Raw genomic sequence first — 27984 nt, 5'->3', positions numbered from 1 at the left:
GCACAACACTGCAAAAAGGGAACTAGATGTAAGAATTTCTTGAAATTACTGTATTTTTCCTTGATTTGAGGAGCTAAATAAGACAATTTGCCAATGGAATGAGTATTTTTACCCCTAAAATGAGATAATTAGGTATGTTGCACGTGAAATAAGATGGAGATCAATTGTTCCAATTTTTAGTGCAAAAATCTTATTCCATTGGCAAATAGTCTTATTTACCTGCTCTAATCAAGGAAAAATACACTAATTTCAAAACAATTTCACTTACTTTTAGTTCCCTTTTCGCAGTGAACCCTCCAGCGAGCCGCATCTAAAATGTTATTTTAGTCTGTTATTCTACTTTTGTAATCACACTTGCATTTATATAGATTTAAAAATGACAATATCTTTAAATAAAAAAAATAAAACTAACATTCAAATATGTTTATTGGTGAGCGCTGACTCTTCTAGACACAGCACCGATGAAGTAGCTGTGTTTCAAAAAGGTTGTTGTCCTCTGTTCTGGGGGGGGGTTTGAATATTATTGAATTCAAGAGAGTCAAATCCAGTATATTTCTTTTTCTCTCCTCAACATTTCCTGTTGTATTTTGTCTCCTTTGCTTCCTGTGTGCTTTGCTGAAGCTGCAGACCTGTTGCAGACATCGGAACGTCGCCGCTGTAAAAAAAATGTTGGCATAAATGAGAGAAAACAGGAACAAAAAGGGCAAATTCAGTTACTCGGTTTTATTTGTTTTCTTAAGAATCACCCTCCATTTGAACAACATACAAAACACTATTTCATTTTCTTTACAATGAAGTGCCTTAAAAAAAGACCTGAAACAGCAGACAGCAGAGGCTTGGGAAGTAACGGGGACTAAACCGGGTTTATCTGAACAACAGTGAAGCTGTGAATCCTGGTGAAACTATTACAGATCATTTTAATTTCACACAATGTGATTAAAACACATGGAAGAGACAGGGAGGCACAGCCCCGTCTGAATCAATGACCTCTTCTGGCATTTAAACATCGGCTGGCGGACCAAACGGAGCTGTGCTGTCGCAGCCTTTCTCCAGCCTCGACAGATCTGCGGTAGACTCAAACGGCCTCGTCTCGGCTGCAGGGCGAGTCCGACGGCGACGAGGGGCTTCTGTACAGACCGGACTCTGGGCCAGCAGGAAAGTCTCGGTGGGATCAGGCCTGAGACGCTAGCCTCTCGAGGACTCTCCTGTAATCTTCCAGGGCGAGCTGGTAGCTCTTCTCCAGCTCCTCCTGCTGCGCCTGAGTGTCCAGCTGACCCATGTGGGACACCAGCTCCTCCGGCCGTAGGCACTTCCTCATCTTCGCCAGCTCCCTCTGGTTTTTCTGCAGCAGCGGCAACAACAAACATGTCAAGTTAGCCTCGTCAGATCTACCCTCGAGCTACAGACTTGTTAACGAAGAATCTGGAGCTTAGACTCCCTCATTCTGTCCTCTCCTGACGAGAAGCTTCACCAAAAACTACAACAATACGCTACCATGAGCTCTAGTTGACCTGGAGACGACATGCTGCAGAATCCAGCACGATTACAAGGTTTTTAGAGTTACAATACATTTATTTTATAGACTTTAAAACATCTTTTGGACTTTTTTTTTTTTATTCTTTCAAAACTTATAGCGGATGGATGGATTAATCTATGAAGGAGTGGCTGCTATAGGTAATAAAGTCTAGAAATAAACTATTTTCATTTTCTTAATCATCCCAACCTGGAAAATCCTTTAACTCAATTGCAGGCTTTTCCAGACTGTAAGCCAAAACAGTCTGGAAAATAATTCAGGAGACAAATAGGAGGACAACCCTCAGATTAGCGCTGGGCGATATGAACCAAAAATAACATCTTGATATTTTTAGGCTGAATGCCGACATTTATCTCTATATGTTTTTCTTCTCATAAAGCAACTGTAAAAAAAAAAGGCATCTCTGAATGAAGGCCCGTTTTTTTAACAAACAGCTGTAGATAAATAGGAGAAACAGCTGAAAAATAACCTACTGGAATACAGAAAAGTATAATAACGACGCAGCACAAATCATCTCGATTTAAACATCAGAGTCTCATCTTATCTCTCTTTTTAAAAACTACCTGAGATCCCTCAAATTCAAATTCCTGCACCATTAACAGGCAGGAGAGGCGTTAGTTCAGGTGAAATGCCGCCTATTAAGGCACGCTGCAAACATTAGCGCCAGTGGGGTTCATTTCCCAAAGTTTCAGCACGTTTTCGAGACAAAACCCAGGCGCCCTTAGCCCTGAACAATGCCGTGTGTGTGGAAAAAAAAAAAAAGCCACACTCACACATGCTTGCAGATATGTTCACCAGGGAGCCACAAATGTTCAGCCGCTCTTACATTCGGAGGGCAGCGGCCTCTGTCATTCAACTGCTTACAAGCTAAACTTTCCTGGGGGAAGTAAAAAAAGGGAGGGGGGGGGGAAAGTATCCCCTCTGCATCTGGCCACCAGATCCCTCGCTGCCACTCTCCCACTCCGCCACACAGGGCCTTTTCAGTGTCAGTCTCTGCCTCTCGGCCGAGACGCGCGGTTTCCCCCGCTGACAGCAAATTCTCTAATGGACGGTATGCGGAGTTTCACTGAGCCGCTGCAGCAGAAAAATGTCACGGGCAAAAACAGGATGTAGGAGTTATTCTGGTGCGCACGTCGCCTCGGCGTTTCCCACGTCGAGTCTGAAGCCCAGACTCGGAGGAGTTTCTGGATTTTCTGCCGCGCTCACCCAGAGCACACACACAAAAAAAAAACAACAACAAAAACATGAGATAAAAGTAAACTGGTTTTCAAACGTGCTGAAATATGAATAGCTGCAGGTTTTTTTTGTCGTCCCCCCACCTCTCTCTCTCTCTCTCTCTCTTTGGCCCTCTTTCTTGACAAAGTACTTCAAATGCACGATCATGAAATGATTTCTCCCAAAGAAATGCAAATCCCGGCTAATGACATGCCTGAATGGGGGGGGAGGAAGAAGAAAAAAAAAAAAAGCCCGAGCCGCAGAGAAACCACAGACGCCTGGTGCGCCCCATTGTGGCTCTAACAATACGCCACTGGTAATCTATCAATTTTCGCAAGCCTGAAGATCAATTTTACTGCTGTTTTAAAAAAAAAGGTAACATAATAAATAGTGACAATTTCAACAGTGTGAGCCGATCAAGCGTACGCCGTCAATGCGCCGCTTGTCTCCTCCCAATCAAACAGCTGTAATGTTATGCCGAATAGAGGTTGGCGGGCGACGCGCCGGATCGGTGTTTGACAGCGCAGACAGTCTGACATTCACGTTTATGTGAATGCATATGGAAATGGCTCTGAGAGCACCGCCCCACGCCCACGTGTGACGCCGCGGTGGTTATAACCTCACCCTGTAGGGTCCAAAGAGCCTCTTCTTCACCTCTAGCCGGTACGCTCGGGCTTTTTCTTCGTCGCTCATGTCTGTTGCTCGCAGACGCAGGATTTCGTACACCCGCCTCGCGTGTTTCTGCGGGGAAGAAAACACGACAGCTCAGACGGATGTCTTGTTTATCACATTTCAACGCAGCCCGCGGCGTCTCCGCTGGAAGCTTGGCTGATAGCCTCGAGCAAAAATGACAGATTTCATCATTTTGACACAAAACTAAAAATAAATAAACTAAGATTGAATTGATTTCATTTACAGAAGAAGAGCAACAATCATTTGTCACTGCTGCTAAAGCAACATCTCTATTATTATAGTTAAAATAACTATCGTTTGCAGATTTTGCTGCTTTTCTCACCAGGTTACACTCAATATTTGGATCTGCAGCCAAACAGTGAAACAGGTTCAGAGGTTTCGGCTTTAAGCCGAGTGCGAGTTATTCATTTTAATATTTCTGCCGCACCTTGTTGATTTTCAGCTTTTCCTGGGCCTCCTTGATCATGTCGGCGGAGAAGCCGAGGTGCAGCTTGTCTGCGTCGAAGGACGGCAGGTTCTGGCAGAGCTTGGTCAGCACGTAGTCTCTCAGCTTCACGTAGTTCTCAGAGGGGTCTTCAGCTGCAAACACGCATCAATAAGACCGCTTCAATGAGAAGGCGCTGTCGACGGCCAGCTTCCAGACTCATCTCCTTCCCCATTGGGCAGAAACGTCGACTGTGTGGCAGCTGCTGTCGATGGTAAATACTAAAACCCTACGATTCACTGCAGCGAGGCTATTGGCTATTGTCTGCAGCCTCCTCTACATTTATTGGCACTTCTGGTTAAGATGAGAGATTAAAAAAAGTTTGTTTATAGAAGCAGAATCTCACACTGTAAAGTGTAGACAGCTGCCAACCTTTATATTGCATACATTCACTCACTGGGGGCAGGAAAAACATTTTTAACCAAAATTGGCACTGTCAAAGCTCTTGCCACCCATAATAATAAAAACAAAATGCCACCAAAATATTTCTACCACTTTTCTTTAATGCAAATTCATTAAACTGAGTTTCACTAGAAATGGGAATTGTACTTGTTTCCATTTTAGGTACTTAGGACACTTTTATCGGTCATGATTAACCCAAATCTACCATTCTCTATGAGCTTAACACACAGCAGTGGGTATTAAGGTGGGTGAGAGTCCATCTAACGGGTTAAAAACACTCCTGATCAACATCACATCTGAAGAAATCACAAATATTTGCATTTTGTGTCGGTGGATCATGAGCAGGTTGTAGCTTCAGTGCCACGATTAACCTCAGACAGGTGGCTGAGAAGAAGCTTAACAGGAAATCTGCACATAAAGCCATGACGCCCTGGGAGTTCTTCCTTTAACGTAACAACAGAGCTTCAGGTTCTCGATGGAGACCCTGAAGCAGACAGAGGCCCCTCAGCTGAGCGGTGATCTCTGGGTCTTTCAGCAGGAACGTCTACCTGAGAAAGGACCTTCCTCCAGGAGAGTTACGGCCCTCACCTGCATCACCACAGGATGGTCCAGGTCTAGTTCCTGACCACAGCCACTGAAGAGGCCCTCTACCATACAGTTCTGTCATTTTTGTCTTATTGGTGAGATATAAATCTGAAAATGCTTTCAATTGGTGGATAAATAGACTGAATGAAAGAAACAAACACTATCAAATGTTTTTTTTTATGTGTGATTTATCGCGTCTCTTGCAGGTAAAGTGCTGAACTGGAACTGTCCACCTGCCTCTGCGGCAAAAATCTTGAAACCTGATCGATCTGCTGGGATTAAAACTTTCTCCGTCTTTTCTTTACTGACTTGTTTCTTTCCAATGCGTGCCTTTTCACACGACAGGTTTCGAAGCTTAAACACCTGTCAGTCCTGCAAAAGGACTAACAGGGAAAATCCTTTTTCTTCTACCATTTAAAGAAGTCTTCCCGGTTCTTTAAAGAGATTCGGCCGCTCACCCGTGATGTCCTGCACTTTGGGCAGGCCGCAGTAGAACCTGTGCACCGCCTCCAGGAGCTGAGCGCCGTGACCCTCTCCTTGGAAAGGAGGCAGGATGAGCATCTGGCTGTTCAGTAAAAAAAAAAAAGGGAAGACACGCAAGCGCATGAGGAAAAGCAGCACATCTGTGAGTGATGTAAGTTGTTGTTTTGCTGAGAAGAAAGAGAGATTCCTTGATTGAAAGCGGCAAATAATAGACTTTTATACTGATTCGTCAATGCAACAAATCAAATCACACGAAGGGCTTATCTATACAGTTGTTTTCAGATACAAATCCCCCTGGTTTGGTTCTGAAACAAAATCTGGATGAATGGTTGGCTATAGAAGCCAGTAATTTGGGCTCTTTGGGAAGAGGATAAAGAAATGTATAATTTTCCACTCCTTTTTTTTTTTTTAATACAATAGAATGGGAAGGCACGCGCTGCCCCGGCAATTACCTTACACGTGGTCGGGTTTTGTCTGGGTATACGTAGTAATTATAAACTGTCATGTAGCCAACAGTAGCGTAGAGAGTCTCCCCGTCTTTATTGTACTTTTCAAATCTGCAGATGAAACACAAAGGCAAACAGGTCAATTACAGGCACACTCCCGTGCAGTGTCCGTTTTAGCCCCTCTGCCCACAGCCAAACCCAAACCCCCCCCCCCCCAACATCGGCGCGTTGGAGCCGCCGGGCCCCGATTGGTACACCTGCTGCAACATGAATACATTATGCACTTAATTGGAGTACTGCAACTTAGAGGAAGAGAAGGGGCTGGAGGAGGGTTTGAGCTCCTCCAGATCACTTCAGTCCTTTTCGCCCATTGTCCCGTCTAATAGGTGCCAGAGTAAAGAAAACACTGGCGGAGGCTCTTTTTACTGTTAAGACATTGTTCAGTGTTTCAAAAGACAACAGTATTCAATTCAGCTCTTTGCCCCAGAAAAAAAAAATCTGAAAAGGGCTTTGGGTACAAAGGGAGCTCTTGGCTGATCAACAATTCTCCAACAGGGGGAAATATAATCAAACTGGCCTGGTAATTGGCCACAAGCGCCTCAAAAGGGGGGCTTTGTTTTTCAATGACACAATATAGGCTTTAGGGTAAAGCGTGGGGGTGGGGAGGGTGTAAGGGGGGGGTTTGGTGTCAATTAAGGAGGGCACTCACACAAGAAAGAAGTCCCAACGATCGTCGTCTACTTCCAGGAAACTGGCGGTCTCGATGAACCACATGAGGAAGGTCTGCAGGCGCTCGTGGTACTCTTGGAATCCCGGGCAGCTGATCTCAGCCTGGAGCAAACATCAGACTTTCACGTTTATTGGGGGGCAAAGGAAAAAAAAAAAAAAAGGCTTCAAAACTCAACGCGCCGGCGTGGCGAGGCAGCGGGAGCCGTTTTGTACCTTGTGGATCTGGTAGGTGAGCTCCTCTCCCTCCTCGTTGTGGACCGTGTACGAGTGAAGCACGGTGCCGAAGGGCTTGAAGTTGGCCTCCTTCTCCAGCAGCGAGACGAAGTCGTCGGAGTTGCAGGTGAAACCGGCGGGGATGATTTCCCGGATCTTCCCTTCAACGTTGTCGGCCTGGGCGACACGATGAAATCTGGGTGAAAACACGCCCCCGTACAGCTGACCCTGATCCTGACCTGGCAAAGCTATTCACACACGCTTTGCCCTCGGTTACAATCTTACACTTCAGTTAAGTTTGTATTTTGGGGTTTTTTTGTGATAGACCAACACCGGGTAATTATGACGTGGAAAGAAAAAAAAAAGCAGCCCCCTTTAATCTGATGGCCCCCCCCATGACAACCAGCGACCTTCAGAAGTCACCTAACTTGTAAACAGACTCCACTGAAAGGTCTATAAAGGGCAGCATGAAGCAAGAAAACAGCCAAGAGGCCCACGGCAACTCTGGAGGAGCTGCAGGGATAAACAGCTCGGGTGGGGGAGTCTGTTCGTAGACAACTATTAGAAGAAAGCTACTTGAGAAAGAAGCTATAAAGTCCCCTTTGCCATAAACCACACGTGAAACTTTCTGTATGTAGTTGAGTGGGAACATGGATGGAGCTGAAGATATCCAGGGACATCCTGGAGGCAAAACCTGCTAAGAGGTTGCAGAAAATCTGAGACTGGCGGGAGTTTCACATTATAGCCCCCCCCCCATGGGCAGACAGAGCTGTTATGAAAGGGTTAGAGGGGTCAACTCAACAAATTTGTACCAGTGCAATTCCTGTCCTTCTTTCCTCCTTTCCTACTGAGCTGCATGATATTAGGAAAGTATGCGATACGCAGTAATGATGGTGAATCCTGCAGCGACGATTATGAATTTACTATATAAACAAACCCTACTTAATAGAGAGAGAGAGATAGATAGAGATAGATAGAGATAGATAGAGAGAGAGAGAGAGAGAGAGAGAGAGAGAGAGAGAGAGAGAGAGATATCCAGCTACATGGAGAAAAATGCATTATTTTCATCTCAACAGCAGTTTTATTTTAAAAAAGTTGCATCTGGCTACATCTGCTGTTTAGGCAGTGAAACAACCTAATTCCGGTAAAGCTGTTTCCTCTAGGAGAAATGCTCTGATCACCAAATACGCTCCTGGCATGGCGAGGCCTGAATGAACGGTACTAATGTTCTTCCTGTTCAGCGCAGCTCTTTGCTAAACCGATACAGAGTAAGTTTGCAATATGCGATGCAGCCCTGGTACGACCCTCGCTTGGCTCAGCTAATTAAAAGATGACTCCGGATCAAACCACAACAACCCTTGGTGACTCTTGTGAGTCTACTTTACCTATCGGGGTCATTATTTCCAGCACGGCGTGACCAGAATAGAAAACACGACTTGCAAAAGCACCAAAAATCCAAAAGGTATGAAACAGAGAAGGAGGGGAAAAAAGAGCCATACCTGGTTTAGGTCAAAGCGTATTATTGTGTCAGAGCGGCCCAGTTAAAGCCCAGAACTAGATCTGGTTTAAAATCTATGTTAGGATTTAAAAACTGCTTCACACAAACTGGCTGAGCTTTAACGGCCCTACAAAGGAGAAACGTGTAAAGCTGGCAGAGACAAAGGTCGGCAGCAGGAATGGGAGCCGGCGGTGGGTCTGCGACGCCTCGACTCAAACCTTCAGCTCAAGTCATAAAACTTTGTTGTTCCCTGAAATAAAACATCTATAAACTAAATGAAGCATGTAAAATGGCAAAATGTGAAAAAAAGCTGAATGAGATGTAACCAAAAAAACTATTTTATTGATAAAATGGCTTAAATGTTTTTCCTCTTCATCTAGTTGAAGCTGCATAAATAAATCTGCAAGTGTACATTTTCAGCGTCGCTGAAAGGAAACCCATTAGGCAATTAAAACTGTCAGCTGAGCAGACCCCCCCCCCACCCCACCCCAATAACAGGGCCACTTAAATCCGTACATTTTCTACTTATGTTAAACCATGAATATGTGATGAAGTTGCCACAATAAACACATTTCTGCTTCTCACTGAGTAAGAAAACCTCCTGAATTGATCTCAGCTTAACAAACCTCTGGGGCACCCATAATAGAGCCCTCTCCTCTAATCCTGCCAAGTGAACCCAATCAAACGAACTTGCCCCCGCGCTTTTCAAAGAGCCTTTTCGGAGACAAAGGGCCCCTGCCCATGGACTTTTTACTCAGCACAACGCGCGGTTAGTTCAGCTGTGATGTTTGCATTGTATCCATTTCCACAAGGATTGACATGAGAACACTTTGCTGAGCAGCCCTTTCACACCATTTACATGTGTGATGGGCATTATTGGAGCACAGAGACCCTCGCTGCTCAGCATTGAAGACCGGGAAATGAAGAAGGTCTGAGCAAAATGCACTACAAAAGGCTAATGCAACATAGTGCTAATTCTCTATCCCCCCCCCTCCCTTTTCAGACATCAGCTAATATCTAACTGGAAGTAATGCACCTGCAGCTGAATGCCTCTTAACTATTGTGATTGTTCAGCCACATTTCTGGGGGGACGAGGACCACACTTAAAAAGACCATGGACAAACAAGTCGCTTTGTCCGGGCCACTCTCCTGCCTACTAGACGCTAAATTGCGCAGCCTCCAAGAATAGAGGCCTCGGTTTGTCCTGAATATAAACGCCACAATGTTCCTTCGCCGCAGTTTGGTGAGGCCTTTCATTTCCGACAATACGCACAAAGCAAGTACAAAGTATCTAATTTGTCGCATTGTTGTCGTTTCCCGCTGATTAGGAGTCACAGTTTAGGACCTCCGCGTAAATTAGGGAATCAGACGCGACGCGTCCGAAGGCGTGTTTCCAGGTACTTCCGTCGGCGCGGGCGTACGTGTCGAGTTTTCTGGAAGACGTCCAGCTGGGGGTTTCGGTGAGTTCTGGTCAGAGTTTTGAATCAATGTAACAAGCAGCTGCGTCGGCCCCCTCGTCTTTTTCGCCAGCTGCACCGCGCCCCGGCCGTCTCCACCCGCACTCAGGGACAAACGCTCTTCAGACGGAGCCCCGGACCGCCGCAGCTCCCCTCGCGCCCCGCAGCTGCACTCAAACCCTTGACAACGTGAACCAAAAACGCTCCGGGGTCAGCGCTGAAGTCGGAGCAGCGTTGCACAAAAAAAAGATAAAAAAATCTAAAATACAACACTGCCTTTCAGTTGGCAAGGCGGCTCCAAACTCTGACGGCTCTGTGGGATAAAACCCGGCACCGACCCACTTCGTTAACTGGCCATGTCTGGAGCGGCACACCGCATCGACTCGTTATCTCTTTATGTGTCAAAGTCCCAAAAATGTCTGCTTTGGTGCAATTTTGAGTAGGCTCTAACAATCTTGATGCCGTGCATTCGAACTCTGCTCGTCAAGAATGTATTCAGCGTCCACACCTGAGGCGTAGCTTGGAGACAGAGACGCTAAAGCTCTGGGAGAAGGTCCAGTTCTTGCTTATTTTACAGTTTCTTTCAGAATAACACAACGTACGAGATGTGAGATGCCACAGCTCTAATTAGTTTATTGATTAATGCTGTTATTTCCACTTTGCCTCATTATTGTCATCGAGTGAAAACAGATCGCCACATTAAGAGTTACCGATCTTCACAGATCACAGAAAGTATTCACAATGCGTCCGGGTGTGAATGTGTGTGTGAATGGGTGAATGACTGAACTGTAGTATAAAGCGCTTTGGAGGTCGTCAAGACTAGTTAAAATCGCTATACAAGTAAAAGCCATTTACCATTCATATTTTTTCCAAATTTTTTTATACTGCGGCCTTATTCCAAAATGGATTAAATGAATTCTTAGGCCAAATCTTCACACACACACCACAGTATGATGATCATGTGTACATACATACACTTTGTTGATGTACCTCTGGCACCAAGGCTTCCTGATTATGCTGCCACTAGCTCTTTTGGCCAGTTTATCCTGTTCCTCTTTGCTGAACCCGTCTAGCTCCGTCGGGTTGGATGGAAACATTGGTGCAAAGCCATCGTCAGATATTGTCAGATATCTCCAGAAACGTTCAGGTCTGGGCTCTGGCTAGGGACACCGAGTTGTGCTGAAGCTGCTCCTCGGATATCTCGGCTGTATGCTAGGGACCAGCCGCTGCCCCAGCCTGAGGTCAAGAGCGCTCTGGTGAAGGTTTTCATCCAGAAACCCTCTGCACTTTGCTGCATTCAACTATCACTGTACCCTGACCAGTTTCCCACTTTGTGCTGCTGAAAGACATCCCCGCAGCTTGATACAGCCACCACCATGCTTCATTCTAGGGTTGGTATTAGCCACACGTTGTTCAATACCTGGTTTCCTCCAAATATGACGCTTTCATGCAAGAAAGCTCAAATTTGTCCCAAATCATTTTATTTTTCAAGGTCTGAGAGTAACCTTGCCTGCAAGCTGTATTTTTGCAGTATTTGTGCATTCACAAAGATAAGAGAATCCACCTTGTCTCACTATTGTCTCAACCGTTTGGGCCTGAACCAAAAACGCCGAACCAACATAAACATGGCAGCACAAAAGGACGCACATACAGCTGCTGCTGTCACATCTGCTTTCCTGGAATCAAAGATGTCAAAGAAGAACAGCAAGAAGTACCTTTATCAGTGAAAACTTGTAGTTTCTCATGGCACCCGCTGCATACATTATACCGTGATTGGCTAAAACCAACCTTTGGTAGGCGGGCACTAGGTGTCGCTTCGCCCAATCAGCTCAGAGAGTTCTGCTGCATGTCCCTCCTTTCCCCGAACAGATTTGATAGGAGCAGTCCCAGATTGATCATGTGCAGAATGGAGAGTGCTACACATTATCAATCTGGCTTGTCAGGTTAGTCAGAGTCTTTCAACTACTTTTTGGCAAAGTCAATATGTGCCTTTTCCTAATTACATTTTTTTCAGATTGAGAACCACTGCTATTATGGGTGTTTTCACACCTGAGGGCTTTAGTCTATTTAAACCACCTCTGCTTCATTTCCTCGACGTCGTTCATTTGTGTACGTCTGAAAACACCAAACACACTAACGTGAGGAACAAAACCACCGGAAACGAACTACAGGTGTGGAAACGCCCTATAAAGGAGCCCCCAGCATATTTTTCTTTAACTAGCTTACGTTTAATTTAAGTTATAACTGAATTCTTACAAAATACACAAGGATATCTTAGTCCTTGGTTAAAAAAAATGTGCTGGTCAGGCCTCAACGAAAAGAGATTCCTACCCATGAAAGTTAGATGCATATCGGAAAATAAGAAGAAGAAATCCCTACATAAAAAGAGTCTGCGCCAAATCCCAATAAAACTGTTTACTCACCTCAACACAATCAAACGTGTCGGTAACTTTTGACGAGTATTTCACTTTGAAGAGGGTGCTCAGGTTTCCAGCAGTGTAGAAAAGCTGGATCTGAAGACCTTTGTATCCAAAAGCAACCTCGCTGGGGAGAGAACACGGCTTCAATTAGATTACAAGTCCTAGTAAGTTTGCATCTGTAGGAGACTCACAAAACACGATATTATAAAACTCACTGCTTCATGCAGGATCTCATTATAGGGTGGAGATGAAAACCATCTGATTATTCAGGGTTTTTTTTTTGCATTCACTATCATTAAATATACACCTGGCTGGGTATAGCGAATGCTGGCTAGGGTCACTGGTTTCACTGTGCTGCATTGTGGGTATGATAATGAAAGAAACAAATACATTATGGCAAAACAGATTCATCATTATGCAACTGTGTGATTAAGGTTTACCAGCAATTAACGCTTGCTGAAATAATTAATGCCCCAATTATAGAGTTCCTTTTTGAGTTGATTGCAGCGAGCGCAAAAATAACCGATCCTAGTTTCGACTAATTTGGAAGCGCAATTTAGAGCAGGGCGACGCGCTACTGTACGTCCGCGCTCGGAGACAGGTGTGTCACTGCCGACGGCGCCGAGCCACTCAGCGTCTCTTTGGCGTCGACACATTACTGGAATCCTGCAACTACGCTGTGTTTCGTAAGATCCTGCAGACGCCAGAAACAGATCTGAGCTCACGTGTCCACATCTGGATCCCCACTGTTTATCTGACGAGGACAAAAGCTCGCTTTCCATCATGAAGTCATAGATATTAAAAAAGCCTTTTCAAAAGATCTGAAAGCGAGGATGAGCTTACTGAAAAACTTTGATTTGATATTATCACAAGAGAAATTGCCATTAATAACTTATTTAATATAAAAGTTGATTCAAATTAAAGGCTAAAAATTATCCTGATGCTTTTTGTATCAAATACAAAGAATTTACTTAATCCTAATTAAAAAAAAAATTGTAAAAACATACAATGTGCATGTCGTCACCTCTAATTATTAAATCCGCCTCTAATTGCCTGAAACAAATGTGTCAGTGTGGGTGAAAAAAATAAAAAAATACACTGACAAAGGATCCCAGTGTGCCAATTTTAATTGCTAGCAGATGCCACACATAATATTAAAAAGAAGTTTGCGAGAAGGTGAGCTCAAGCCATATTCCGAGTATCTGCTACCAACGCAGCATGTAAAGAAAATAACATACAATACAGGATGTTATGTACGGTCATAAAGCAGCAAGAACCGTCCTAATGAGGGAGTTTCAGCGTTACTATCGCCTCCCAGCAAGACGCTCCGCGTATCCAGCGTGCCAGCTGACTGGATGCTCTCTGCGAGGAGTTTTATGCGCGCCGTCCCCGGGCCTGTGATGTGTGTGGCTTTTCCTTCTGGGCGCTGCCGCTTCCTCCAAAGACGTTTCGCTGTTTAGGCGCTAGCCCGCGCCAAGTCAAGACAGTTTATGAGAACAAGTGCTAATAAATAAGATGCACATCTGAAAGTGCAGAAGTAAGAAAATAAGAAGCTAGGCGCTGTAGGAAAAGTCGCAGCACTTCCTTTTTTTTTTTTAAAGGTTTGCCAAGGAGTAGTGAGAACAGTTATCTGTTCTACGGTAAACGACTGAGTGGAAAAGCAGCGGGCAAATTAAAGGAATTGAGGTAATAATATAGAAAACCCATGTGAGCCGGACTGGTAAAGCTGACCTGGTGTGTGAGTATGAGCTGCCCTCTGCTCCTGTCTGCGTCCTCAGCCTGTGTAAAGCTGAGAATATCATGTATTATTTTATTTCCCTCTGTATCCGTATCCTTAACCAACAAAACTGACCTTAAAAAGCATGCGTCTGTGTCAATGTGATAACTTGTTTGTAGATACAAGACAGAAGTCAACACAAAGTCATGCTCCACCTGTGTTCCTCTGGGGATGTCTGAGCAGATGCTTCCCCGAAGGTTGAGCTAGGCTCAGCTTGCATCAGGTTTAAAGGTAAAGGAGCTTAAACGCCCGTGTTCCTGAATCTGAACCAGAAAGCTTTCAGGGTTCATTATTGAAGGCAAAGACCTCGTAGACCTGGTCTTGTTTCCCCAATTGCTTTATGCTAACCATAAGATTTGCATTTGATAGCTCGATTTACCGGCCTGTCTATGTTCCGACCCTCACCGATGGTCATGAGGTATGGATCATGACCAAAAGAACGCGATCCTGGACCGAGCGGCCAAAAGGAGCTTCCTCCTAGAGAGTAGCCGGGCTTAGCCTTAGACACAGGGTGGCGCTTCTCTGCATCGAAAGGAGCCAGATGAGGTAGTTTGGGTATCTGATCAGGATGCCCACCCGGGCGCCTCCTTTTTGTGGTTTTCCCACTGGGAGGAGACCCTAGAGAAGATCTAGAGAACACTGGAGGGACCATGCAGCTGGTCTGGGAACGCCTTGGGAACTCATTTTATTCTGTTATGAGCTTAACATGCAAATGGTAACTATGATATATCGAGGCTTTTAGTCTGAAAATATCAGTTAGCCCCCATTTCCATCAGAGGTTGAGTTCCACAGGTACTCTATGTCCCATTTCTGCAATAATATGTGTTGTAAAATAAAATGGCAGCTTTCATTTTGAAGTTCCAACATAGTTGTCCTCTTAAAATTTAGGAACTATAGAACATTGAGGCTTTTATTTTGAAAGTTTCAGTGAGCACTGGCTGAGTGCCAGCAGTAATGTTCTGCCCAACTCTGCAATGGTCTGCTCGGTGTGAAATAAGCTTTCTACCAAACATTGTTTCTGGAACATCTTGGTTGTTGTTTAGCAGATTTTAAACTTGATTCTATTCTGCAAGTATCTCCCATAGTTCAAAAATGTGTTAGAAGAAGTAAATGTGGAAAGATAATCATTTAATATCAGCCAGCTTTCACTGTGCACCCACAAACCCATGTAGTTAACCCTCACTTTTTGGTTTACTTCTCTCAATAGCTACTAATTTAATGAATTGTGCAAAAAACAATTAGAAAAATGCTCAATTAATACTTTGAATTTAGCTATTTATCACTTAAGCCAGCTAGTTAACTTGAAATATGACTGACGGTGACTTTTAACCAAATGTGTTTCAGGGCAATCTTCTGCTACCTGATATTTACTGAAGATGAGGGCTGAGCAAACACTGATGCACCACACTGAAACCTTTTATAATCCCGTTTTAGAGAGAGTAGGCAGAAACACAAGGGGAAATAAGCCAGCATGCATACGCAAATTATTGCGATTATTTTAATTAATTGTGTAGTTAAAATTTATTGTGAGATTAATTGATTTATTGATTATCACGACAGCCCTAATCATCGGTAGTTAAAGCAGGGACGTATCGCCCCTCAGGAGAGTGTGAATGGGCGCAGGGTTAAACATTCAAAGACTGATGGCCTCCTGAAACATTTGTGAGCTAAGAAAAATTATTTGTTTGGGTTGCTGACAAAGAAACTGGGCTGTGAACTCACTCATCGCCAAATACTTGGTGGCTGTATTCCGGATGGAAAGTGGTACCGTCATCATCAAGATCATCTTGAAATCGAACTGAAAGCAACAGATCAACAGTTACACAGAGAAATTAGGAAAGTCTGACAAAAACGTTTGACTATAGATGAATATCACTTTAAATGAACACAGATCTGGAGGAAAAATAAAACAAATGCACCTACCTAACTTCAGGCAGATCGCTTCATTTGTGTCACACTTGTATTCAGCCAGTTTCTTCTCCATCGCATTTACGTCTGTGGATGGCCATAAAACATAACTGTTGTTAGGGAAATGCTCTCCACTTTTCATTTTGTGGGACATGTAAGAATTGTGTGTTCCTCTAACTGGATCGCTCTGTTTTAACTGTTTTAAAGGAGACGTGCCCACGTTTACAGGGTCCTGCTGAGTTCCATGTGTTAAAGTCTGTAGCTGTCCTTTAAATAACAATGATGTCCGATGGCTGATTAAATAAAGCTAGAAATATGAGCGAGTCACCTAAGATTCAGGAATAATTTTCATTAACTTCTGAACACCCCCGTACAAAAAATTTAATAAAAAGCTAATAGCAAAACAAAGAAAACAACAGAAGTAAAGCCACTTAAAAGGTTCACAGTTCAACTATTTTGCTTCTGTTTGAACTTTATTGAGAATTATTTTTTTAGGCATCTAAGGCAAATATGCCCTTTTATATAGAAACAATGCAACAAAAATCTAATCCAGTTTAAAAAAAAAACATGGCTTTTCAGGATAATTGTACGTCCGTCCAGCACATACGGCAACATCTATGTTAATTAGTTCTGAATTTTATGCTTTATCAATGCAATTTACTAGTCATGGTATGGCATGAAAATGCCAAGTGTAACTTTGAACTGGATAAGATTTTGTTCTTTTGTTAAATTTGAATGTTTCAGCTCATTCAACAGATTTTAGAAGCTTGAGTAAAAGCAAAAGCTACCCAAACTATCCTGGCACAAAGTGAAAAAGTAATCGTATTCTTAACCTAAAACCTAATTGGGTCAATCTTAGCAACGGCGTCTCAGAATCAAGTGTTTGTGATAACTTGCTTCTTTTTTTTTTTACATTGCTGTGGAGGAATTTATGTCCACTCTTCTTTGCACAATTATTTTGAGTTAAGCCAAAATAGAGCGTTTTTGAGGATGAATGGTGAGTTTTAGATTATACCACAGCATCTAAATCGCATTTAAGTCTGAACTTTACCTAGACCAATCCTTATTTATTTTTTTAAGAGATGCCCTCTGGTTCTTTGCTTTAGCATATTGTCCTCCAGCAAAACCTAAGTGTGTCTGAGCTTAAAGTCAACTTTCTATCTCAAGTTGTTTTGGTTGAAAGGTCGTGAAGAAAAAGCTGCCCTCTGACCGTCACACCATGCCTGACTGTGTCAACATGATGTTGTATTTATGAAATGTGTTAGTTTAACCCCGGACGTAACAGGCATCAAATCTTCCAAAACTTTTTACTTTAGTCTTGAATTTCTTTAGATCGGGGCGTGATCTCTTCCCTTCTGGTCCTTTGAGCCTACTTCATGTTATTGGACAGGTTCTATTTAAAGCATTTCTTAATTCCACTGGTCAGGCTGTTATAAGGTCTGGGTGTGTCTTGCGAAACTGAACCAAAATATCTGGTTAATCCGTTTGTTTGTGATATAAAATTTCACTTAGTGCCAGGCTACGGTAAAACAAAATGACAATAAAGCTTCCTATTATTCATACTGTCCCTTAATAAACGAAATTCTCATTTGAAAACTGCTTGCGACAACCTTTTTTTGTATTTTATTCTGTCATTTTTGTCTGATGTTAAAATTTGTTTAATGATCGAAAACATTTTAGACCTGACAAAAATTTAAAAACAAAAGAACCCTCTAAAATGGAAACTTGTTCACAGTGCTGTATGGTCAATAGCTCTTTATGACCAATATAAAGAGAATGTACTTCCATATCTTATCTATCTAGGCTACATCTACACTGATTGTGCCATTTTTGGGATAATCCCAAACAACTAAACGTCTTGGTTTCTAACTGCTAGTGAAATTTTAAGCGTTTCAGACATTTAGGTGGACTACAAAGACGTCTCACCACAGATGAGTTGGGTTCAGAGCCTGTCAACCCACAATATTATTTGTAAAACAGCTCTCAGAGCACTTTGATTAGAGGAGATACAACATGTGAGCTGCCAGCAGCCTAAACCGCATCACGGCAACACAACGACAAATCCGCATTTATCAACACGCCTACAGTCAACATACACTTGAATCTAAGTGTTACGGAACGCCAAAACTATGATGCTATGACATTTTGAAAGCAAACGTTAGCATACAGGCCCCCCTCTGCTTCATTTGCTAGGTGTCGTTAGCTCGCTTTGTGCGGTGTTTTGAAGAGATTACAGGTCAAGGCAGCTCCTCTAGCAGGCTAAGACAAGTCCTAACATCTACCGAGGAGTTATATACGAGTAAATGACTCTTGAACGATTACAAGACATTAACATTTAGACCCTTACCCGCCATTTCTGCACACTGTGTTATTGTCCCAAAAGACCCGCGGAAAATGGAGTACTTCCGGGTCAGCGTGTTTCCGTGGAAACAGGATGTAGCTTAGTTATTTTATGTTTCGCCACTAAACTCAAAGACATTGTTCATAAAAAAAACATATTGGATTACAGAAATGCGATTGGTCAGGTTTAGTTAAATTATCCCGGGTTTCTGAAATAAGAAAATATTGCGCACAAATAATACAATATTATCACAACAATCGTTAACGGATTGTTCCCCAAACTTCAAGTAGATGGATTTACATTTTTTTATTTTATCACAGGTTCTTTATTGCCGTTTTTTTAAATACATTTAAAAAATAATATTTTAATATTGTGCTTTGTATTTTGTCTTTTTTTTATTTATGTTTTTACATAATTGTTAATTTAACATTTTATCTCAAATATTATAAGTGGTGCTTGATAATATCATATACCTACTATCTTTTACTCTTGTATTTGTTATTATTAGTGACTTCATACATACATACATACATACATACATACATACATACATACATACATACATACATACATACATACATACATACATACATACATACATACATACATACATACATACATACATACATACATACATACATACATACATACATACATACATACATACATACACACTACTATATTTATCCAGTTTCTATCAAATAGTGGAACTAGATGTATGTGTTGGTCACATATGTAGTTTTAGTTTATAATATTGACATTTCCTGAATTAGATTAACCAATGAATTGAAAAATAAATTGCATTTATTGTTGATTTTCTGTATAACTTGACTTTTTTTCTTATTAAATCAGGGGAGTACTTTGTTGTATAATCATTACATCCTTGAAAGGAGTTTGTCAAAAATTAATCTTTAAAAGTATAAAATGACTAGGACACATGATAAACATATGCCAATGTCTTACCACAGATGTGTTACATTGTGTCTTGGGAACATCTGATCAGGATACTGGACTGTGCAAGATGTATGGGTGGATGGATGACATCATACAAATAAGCCACAGATTAAATAATAATAAATAAAAAAATATATATTTGTTTACAATTCAACTTGCAGGGTAAAGATTAAAATACATCTCCATAGAAACATTTAGACCAACTGTATTCTTTTGTGGGGAGAAGAATCTGAACAATTTCCTAACACAGCTGAAGAATCAAGCTTCATAAAACAAACCCTCAAAATTTAAATAAGATTGTTCTTGTCTAATTAATGGCATCTTCTCCGATCAAGAAGAGGAAACAATTATGAAATCACTCAAAACAAGATGCACCTGGATAACTGATGAGAAACATGGCTCCAAGTACAGAGCTGGCGGTTTAAACAATGGAAAGAATTATAAAACTTAACACAATGATAGTTGACCCCAGTTAGATGTATTATGAGTATATTTAAATGATTTTAACCCTTTAAATACCAGTTTAATTACATGTAATGTTTCATTATATATTACAAAAAACACAAGTGGTCTTAAACTGAGTGCAGTGAGATTTACCATTTGGTTTAAAGCGATATCATTGGACCATTTTTGGCCATAAAGGGGTCAGATGGGAGTATTGGGTACTACATGAAAAATACTGATACAACTAAATCAGTTTTATTCCCAATTTTCCGATCCCCACTAAAAGTCCAAACCATTATATCTTATATTTATTTGTTTGTTTTTTAAATAACAATCCATAGTTTAGATTGTTAAACTGGCACTTGGAGGGGTAAAAACCTGAAAATGTTTGAGTTGATGAAAATTTTAATTTGTTCAGTATCGATGCATGACAATTTAATAGCATTTTTTTTAAAAACATGCAAATTTTGTGATGAATGAATCCAATGGGAGCAAAGTGGATCGCTGGAGCCTAAAACAGTTGTAAGATTAAAATAAGTTGTATTTTTTTAAAAAGCTACAAAAAGACAAGTCCTTAAATCAGAGATGGGCCAAAATCTGAGGTTGGATTCTAGAACACCAGGCCAACTATAATGGATGAGGTATGGTGGACAAGTTACCCAGCAGTTTATCTGGAGCTTATCCTTTTATGTTGTCTGAAAACGTCCAACGTTATAATTTCTGATCTACAAACACCCTTTTAACAATCTTTTGTTAGTTGAATTTATAACTTTTATTTTCTTCTTTCCAACAACACCATAATGGTGCATCAATACATAATAAAATGTATAAAGGGAAGGATGGCTAAGGTTTTGAATTCTCTATCAGTAGTTCCTATCCTACCAACAGCAGATACAGTGGGGCAAAAAAAGTATTTATTCAACCACTGATAGTGCAAGTTATCCTACTTGGAAAGATGAGTGAGGTCTGTAATTTTCATTATAGGCACAATTCAACTATGAGAGACAATATGAAAAAAAAAACAGGAAATCACATTGTAAGATTTTTAAAGAATTTATTCGTAAATTATGGTAGAACAACAAACATAAATGTCTGCCCCCACAGAACTGTAACTTCTTTAAGAAGCACTTCTGTCCTCACCTCCTTACCTGTATTAATGACACCTGTTTGAACTCATTATCTGTGTAAAAGACACCTGTCAGTGACCACAATCAGACTCTAAACGCAAACATGGCCAAGACCAAAGAGCTGTCGAAGGACACCAGGAACAAAATTGTATACCTGCTCCAGGCTAGGCAGAGTGAATCTACAATAGGCCAGCAGGTTGGTGTGAATAAATCAACAGTGGGAGGCAATTGTAAGAAAATGGAAAACCTACAAGACCAATGATGATCTCCCTCAATCTGGGGCCCCACACAAGATCTCATCCCGTGAGGTCAAAATGATCATGAGAACGGTGAGGAAACATCCCAGAACTACAGGGAGGGACCTGCTGAATGACCTGCAGAGAGCTGGGACCAAAGTAACAAAGGCTACCATCAGTAACACACTACGCAGAGAAGGACTCACATGGTGCAGTCCCAGGCGTGTCCCCCTGCTTAAACCAGTACATGTCCAGGTCCGTCTGATGTTTTCCACACAGAATATGGATGATCCAGGATTAGCAGAGTATTGTGTGGTCTGATGGAACCAAAATAGAAAGTTTTGGCACAAACTCAACTCGTGTTTGGAGGATGAAGAATGTTGAGTTGCATCCCAAGGATACAGTACCTATGAGGGTGGAAACATCATGCTTTGGGGTTGCATGACAATGATCCCAAACACACCATTCAGGCAACAGAGGAGTGACTCCGTAAAAAGCGTTTCAAGGTCCTGGAGTGGCCTATAGCCAGTCTCCAGCCCTCAACCCCATAGAAAATTTGCAGATGGAGTTGAAAGTCAATGTTGTCCAGTGACAGCCCCAAAACATCTGGAGGAGATCTGTACGGAGGAAAAGCCGATAATACCAGATACAGCGTGTGTGGTTTCATGGATTTTTTTCTTATTTTATCTCTCACAGTTAAGGGGTACCTATCATGAAAATTACAGACCTCACTCACCTTTCTAAGTAGCGACAGTGGCGCAGGAGTTAGGGAGTTTGTCCTGCAATTGGCGGGTTGATGGTTTGATCCCCTGCCTTGACCGTCAGGCAAGACACTTGTTGAGTAGTTGTCTGGCAATCAGAAGGTTGTGGGTTCTGATTCCAGATTCCCCTTGCCACATGTCGATGTGCCCCTGGGCAAGGCACTTAACCCCAAATTGCCTACCGAGCTGCGTCTTGGTGTATGGGGAGTGTTGGCCTAGTGGTTAGAGCAGCACGCTTGCACTCAGAGAAGGATGCAAGTACCCGGTTCGATCCCCAGAGCCTGCACTCTGAGTCCCTGAGCAAGACCCTTCAACCCCAGAACGCTTCCGGGCGCCGCACATGGCAGCCCACTGCTTCCCAAGGGTGATAGGTTAAAAGCAGAGAACAAATTTCGTTGTCATATATGTTTCAATGACAATAAAGATGACATTACTATTACCATATTACTATTACACTTCACCCGAATTGGCTGCTAGTGGTGGTCAGAGGGCCCAGTGGCGCCGTTGTATGGCAGCCTCCCCTCTGTCAGTCTGCCCTAGAGGGGGGTCCATTCAGGGGAGTCTATTGCCCCCACCCCTAGCTCCGCTCCTGGTCATTTGCACAATTGTTTCAAATCCTGATACTACTAATAATTTGATGCAGAGGAGCTAAAAAGATTTAGCATTTCTTTATTTCCCCAAATAAAACCAAAGGTGGTCACCGGTCTCTGGCACTGTTATTTTGGGGGGTCGCAGGCTGAAAAGTTTGGGAACCCATGGTGCTATAAAGCATATTACTTGTTTTTAAAACCCTCAAATGTTCCTATTTTTTTTTTAAAATGGAAAATTATGCTTACACTTGTACGGCTTTCTTCCACATGACCTCGGTCACCTTGTCTAAATTCAGCCGTGAGACTGTTGTGTTTGTCATATCCTGTGTGTGTTTACGGGCGGCACAGACAGGTAGCCTGTATGTCATCTTTCCAGCAGAGCAGACAGGAAACCCAGCGGAACACCTTCAGCTGCTGCAGTAGCTTCTCCCAGACCAGGAGGCTCCCATCACCACACCGGCCTGGCCGCAGGGAGGGAGAGAGAGGGAGAAGGGGGGGACAATACTTGGATAAATTTAGCCCAGGGTCCCAGGCATCCACCGCGCTGCTGACATGCCCGCGTGCTGCCATCCCGAACCCCAGCGCGTGCGCTAGTGCGGTCCACTGCGGCTGACGTCACATCCAGCATGGCGGTCAAGGTGACTCCGTCAATATTTCTTTATTAGAAATGAGATTAAAAAGGCGGTAAAAGCGGCCGCGGGCTTTTGCGCTTTCGGGTGCGGAGGACGTCTGGTCCGCGCGGACGTGTCGGGTTGAGAGCTTCAACGCCTCGGAGCCCCCCCTCCTCCCTTTTATTGTATTTTAGCTCTGCATCCATATAGGCGCATCTCCCATGGCCTCAAAGAGACAACTGTAATTTCTTTCCTCTGTTGCTTTTGTGCATCTGAGAGATTTGTTTTGAAGCTGTTTAAAAAAAAAAAAAAAAAAAAACGTAATTTTTCTGTGCTGTAACTAGATATTTTTTGTTGTTCGAGTCCTATGATCGATCCTGCTGAGCCGCCCGCGTTAGAAATAATCAAAGCTGAAAAGTGACAAACTGAGGTCCAGTCGTATTGATGACAGGGCTCTGTGGGAATTTTCGGACCTCGTTTTGCTATTCTGTGAACTTTGTTTCATGGTGACTGCAAACTTGTGTGTTACAGGTGCAAGCCACGCGAAGGGCAGACCCCAATGAGTTGAAGACTATTTTTCTGAAGGTAAGTGTAACTTCTTGTGTCTCGCCCTCTGACATGAGTCCAGATGAATAACAAAACAAAATATTGATAATAAACTTTGTATGCATGGCTTGTTACTGTATTGGTCAGTCCCGTTTTATTTATTTATTTATTTATTTTTGTTTCTTGTAGTGCCTGGTATAAATACACCAAAGGTCATCCTAAAGGTGTTGACCAGCTTCGGTTCTTCTATAATGTAGAGTTACTGTGTACATTTGGGAAATTAGACTTCTCACTAAATTTAATTTGTCCGTCAATTCAAAGCCATAAAATTACACATTTTTGTCCAGCAGTGGTTTTTGACATGAGGAATATGGCTCTTTGCCACGGGCAACACAGCCTAGGGGGGCGCCATAACCACGTTTTCTGTCACCTATTTGCGTTTCCCCGTCAGAGGGGGTGTGAGAGTCCCTTTATTGTTGACAGTGTTACCACCGTAAGGAAAAGTATGAATGTATAGGTTGTTGTATTGGTTTAGGTTGCGTTCTGATTTACAGCTTCTACACATTGGGTCCTTCAGTAAAGGGCTATTTACCCTTTTATAAGGAATGGGCCTGCTTTTGGCTGTCCAGACGTGTCGAACCTGACCTAAATTCTTCTGCACTGCACAGAGATTTACCAAGATGCAAAGCCTTCACTATATCTGTGAAAACACCCAAGAAAAGCCATTTCTCTACCTTTCCTATGGCATTAGTATGACCTCAGATTGTTGCTGCAGCACAGAAGAAGGGTTTGCCAAGGGTGCCGTTCAAGCAGGGACCTCTACGGTGTTCGTCACAAGCTGGTAGCTTTTGTTTTGCGTACAAACTTGTTCCGCTGGAGTTGCTATCTGATTTGGAGCGTCTGATTGGGTCCTTTTCAAAAAGGCTGTTTTGTAGATATTTTATTAATTTTTTAGAACTACTGGCTGCATTTATTTATCTCCAGCTCATCATTTAAAAGGCTCAGACTGGTCGAACTTTTACTGAATTACTCTACATGGCAGAGAGATTCTTTGAAACACAGTTTAAGATATACAAAATCTTTATTTATTTGGGGAAACCAAACAGAAGAAGTAATTTCAATGCCTTTCTTTAACATTTAAACGCCGTTTGATTGCTGTTGGAGTGCAGCGGAAGGGGCTTTGCCAAGGTTGTATTTAACTAAGAACCTCCACAGTTTCCACCATGCCGGCGAGATTTGCTTGCCCTCTGTAAGTGTCTTGTTTAGGGTATAAACTTGTTTCTGAAAGAAAGTGACTCGGTTTGAAATACCAGTCTCTTTGTAGCCCACAACATCCCGTCACCCAGCTGTAACAGCGCTGTGTAATTTCAATGCATATTCAGGTGGAAGGGTTAATTATTCACTCTGACTGCCTGTATAATTTGATTAAGAACTACTTGAGGCCTACTGTGAGGGTGAATGGATACACAATTGTGACGGAGAAGCGTGGCAATGGATTGCTTGAAATTAATATTTTCCATCTGAAACATTAATTCAGCAGAGTGCATTGAATTGTCGCTTTGAAAACACTCTGGATTGGAGGGGTCTCCTCCCACGCCCTTGCTTTCTACCCCCCCGAGCTTGGCTCAGACCCATGAGTGTGGCCTTTCTGCTGCCGGTTCATGCTCTCCTTCTGCTTCCAGAGCTATCTTGGTGCCAAACTTGAAACCCTACCCAGTCTCTATAAATGACTGCACATCTTAAAGCCCTGACTAAGATCAGGTTTTACATCAGTCATGTGGAGTAGAATAATTTCAAGGCTTAAAGGTTGATGCTATTATTTGTGTGGTATCCATTTAAAGCACAAACATGGGAAAGCAGAGATTATAAATCAGTGAGTATAGATGCTTTATTTGTGCTTTTGATATTTCATTTTCTCCTATCATTATCATGTTTTAGGATAAAATAAAATAAAATATATGGTTTCTTTTTGCTAAAAAAAAAAGATGCTACCGTATAAAAGATTTAAAGATACTAACAATTCATGTATTTGTTTTCAATAACAAAGCTAACAAAAAAATAACAAAAACAACAAACTAATTTGTGTAATGAGCTACACTTATTCCCAGCTATGTTTCACAAAATGTAAAGTCTTTAAAATGTGAACTGAAAAAAAAATAAGCCAGCTATTAACGTTTTATGTGCCTTCGGGTTGATGACATCACAACAGATGTGACAGGAGAGCTCATCAGCTGATGTTGGTGAATAATGTAGCAGTTGAGCGACTTTTCACAATTTTTTTCATTTGAGTTGTGAGGATTAATGAGGAAGAAAAGATGTGAAAGTATTTAATCTGGTGTCCTCTTTAATCCAAGATCATATTTAAAAAATGCTTTAACTGATGAGCAGCGATGTGTCCTACTTGCTCCACATCTCAACGGTCCTACAGAAACTTTAATGCCGCTGTGGTTTCAGGGAACAATTGGAGAAGTTCTAGCGACCAGCCATGATGAAAACACCTGTGGATGCTAAAGTGGGTGTTGATTATTAGAATCATCATCCTCCGGATTTGTTTATATTCCTGTTTGTTCAATTTCTTTCTATATGAATATGTTTCCATTTGTAAAACCGGTAAATTACTTTTCCTGCTTGCATCATCTTGGATTACATTTGTTTTATTCTTCTCATATACAGCGCTGTGAAAAGTATTTTCCCCCCCTTACAGACCTTTTTTTCTGTTTTAGCACACCAATCAGTCGTCATTCAGGACTGATGGGTGCATTTTCTTCAGTACCAGAACTATCCAGGACACTGCATTGTTCCACAACACTGGAACCTTTTCCTTGGTCAGACTAAGGTTGAAGAGGTGCTGTAGAATCCCAGAGAGCTGTTCTGCACCGGTTTTCAGGACTCTGGGGCTGACACCATCTGGACCTGCAGCCTTTTTTACAGTTTGGTCTATCCAGCTGTCTCTTTACTTCTAGACACAGAAAAGTTGAAGGGGGAGGCAAAGGGCAAAGCACCATCTTCTGCTGAGGACAGACATGCAGAAGCTGTATGGTCCATGGCTGAGAAGGTTAAACCTGTGAGGTGTAATGGGGAAGTTTTGTTTTTTTTGGCTGCGGGCAGGAGAGGAGGATGCTGAGCTTGTTCCTGTACTGAACCTGTTGAAGAACGTGTTCAGCTCATTTCTTCTGTCCAGACTTCCATCTGTCTGATCCATCTTCAGCTTGAAGCCTGTGATCGTCTTCATCCCTGACCACACATCTCTTATATTGTTCTCCAGCTTCTTCCTCTACACCTCCTTGCTTTCTCTTATCTTGACTTCAGGTTTCTTCTGTATACTCCTCAATATTTCCTTGTCTCCCTTCCTGAAAGCTTTTTTTTTCTTTAGCAGTTTCTTCAGGTCACTGGTAATCCAGGGAAGCGTCTCACTATTCTGGTAGGAGTGGTGTTATCCACACAGAAGTTTATATAGTTCATATAAAAGATCTCAAAAAGTAACACCTAACATTCTGATATAATGACATTTAAGAACAGATGAGGAACAAAGTCATTGACATATATTTGGCTGGAAAGGGCAAAAAAGGCTTTAGGATCCCAGAGAACCACAAAGGAGCATCAATGTCTCATCCATGAGATCGCAAAAGACCCAGATCAGCGTCTAAAGCTCTGCAACAAAAATAACCCTGAAGGACAAGATCAATGACAGATCATCTGCTATTACCATATAACACAGAAAGCATTCCTGGATCAATGTGTGCTTCTCTGCTTTTTTTGTGTCTCTGCTCTGTCTTCTCTAACCCCCAGTCTGTCGAGGCAGGTGAACGTTCATACTGAGCCTCGTTCTGATTCTGCTGGAGGTTTTCCTTCCTGTTAATGGGGAGTATTCCTCTCCACTGTCGCTTCATGCATGCTCAGTATGAGGGATTGCTGCAAAGCCATGGACAATGCAGACGACTGTCCACTGTGGCTCTACGCTCTTTCAGGAGGAGTGAATGCTGCTTGTCAAGACTAGATGCAACCTACTGAGTTTCCTTAGATTGGAAACTTTTTGACCAATCTGTATAATCTGATTGAATTTGACTTTGTGAAGTGCCCTGAGATGACATGTATCATGAATTGGTGCTATATAAATAAAATTGAATTTAATTGAATTTTAAATCCTAACCTGAAGCATGTTTGTGTAATGCAGCACAACAAGGATCCAAAGCCCAGCATCAAAACTCTAAAAGGGCTTTAAAAAGTAACATTTTGGGTCTACTTAATTACTTAGGGCTAGATGGTTTTTTTGTCTTATCTGAAATGACTGGAAACATTTCAGTATGACAGAAAAGCAAACATAGAAGGGGCAAATACTATTACATGGAGCTGTAGCTCTTAAACATTTAATGCTGATGTCTAGAAAACTCCTTTCAAAAGATGAATGTGGCAGAAAACACACAAATGAAGATAAAAAAACAACAAAAAGACTAATGGAGGTATTCAAATTAGTATCTTATTGTGATGTCACCAGAGGCCTGTGGGAATGTGAGATTGACTTTGGGAGGC

General features: G+C 42.2%; 2 protein-coding genes across 2 annotated transcripts in view; one reads left to right on the top strand and one right to left on the bottom strand.

Annotated features, from left to right (window-relative positions):
- Window positions 1–703: 703 nt before the first annotated feature.
- hat1 (histone acetyltransferase 1) lies at window positions 704–18287 on the bottom strand. The gene is made up of 11 exons (XM_012856791.3): window positions 18192–18287; window positions 15860–15931; window positions 15659–15734; window positions 12163–12283; window positions 6785–6961; window positions 6552–6673; window positions 5849–5953; window positions 5372–5478; window positions 3870–4021; window positions 3374–3490; window positions 704–1342 (listed from the first exon to the last, which is right to left on the bottom strand). The coding sequence occupies exons 1-11, from the start codon at window positions 18196–18198 to the stop codon at window positions 1172–1174; spliced, it is 1227 nt and encodes a 408-aa protein (XP_012712245.2). The 5' UTR covers window positions 18199–18287; the 3' UTR covers window positions 704–1171.
- A 4517-nt stretch (window positions 18288–22804) lies between these two features.
- LOC105921110 (calcium-binding mitochondrial carrier protein Aralar1) overlaps window positions 22805–27984 on the top strand; it is a 32270-nt gene continuing 27090 nt past the window's right edge. Inside the window, exons 1-2 of the mRNA XM_036139282.1 lie at window positions 22805–22935; window positions 23440–23493. Coding sequence (XP_035995175.1) covers window positions 22924–22935; window positions 23440–23493 — 66 coding nt within the window. The 5' untranslated portion in view covers window positions 22805–22923. The remainder of the gene's footprint in view (window positions 22936–23439; window positions 23494–27984) is intronic.

Source organism: Fundulus heteroclitus, chromosome 7 (genome assembly GCF_011125445.2).
Source record: "Fundulus heteroclitus isolate FHET01 chromosome 7, MU-UCD_Fhet_4.1, whole genome shotgun sequence".
In the NCBI taxonomy this organism is placed as follows: Eukaryota; Metazoa; Chordata; class Actinopteri; order Cyprinodontiformes; family Fundulidae; genus Fundulus; species Fundulus heteroclitus.
This window is presented reverse-complemented; position numbering and strand designations above follow the sequence as displayed.

Excerpts from the sequence above, each read along its gene's own strand:
- hat1 (XM_012856791.3), bottom strand. Across the intron at positions 12,284-15,658 it reads CACCAAGTATTTGGCGATGA|CGAGGTTGCTTTTGGATACA; the intron begins GTGAGTTCACAG and ends TTCTCTCCCCAG. Across the intron at positions 6,674-6,784 it reads TCACCTACCAGATCCACAAG|GCTGAGATCAGCTGCCCGGG; the intron begins GTACAAAACGGC and ends TGTTTGCTCCAG.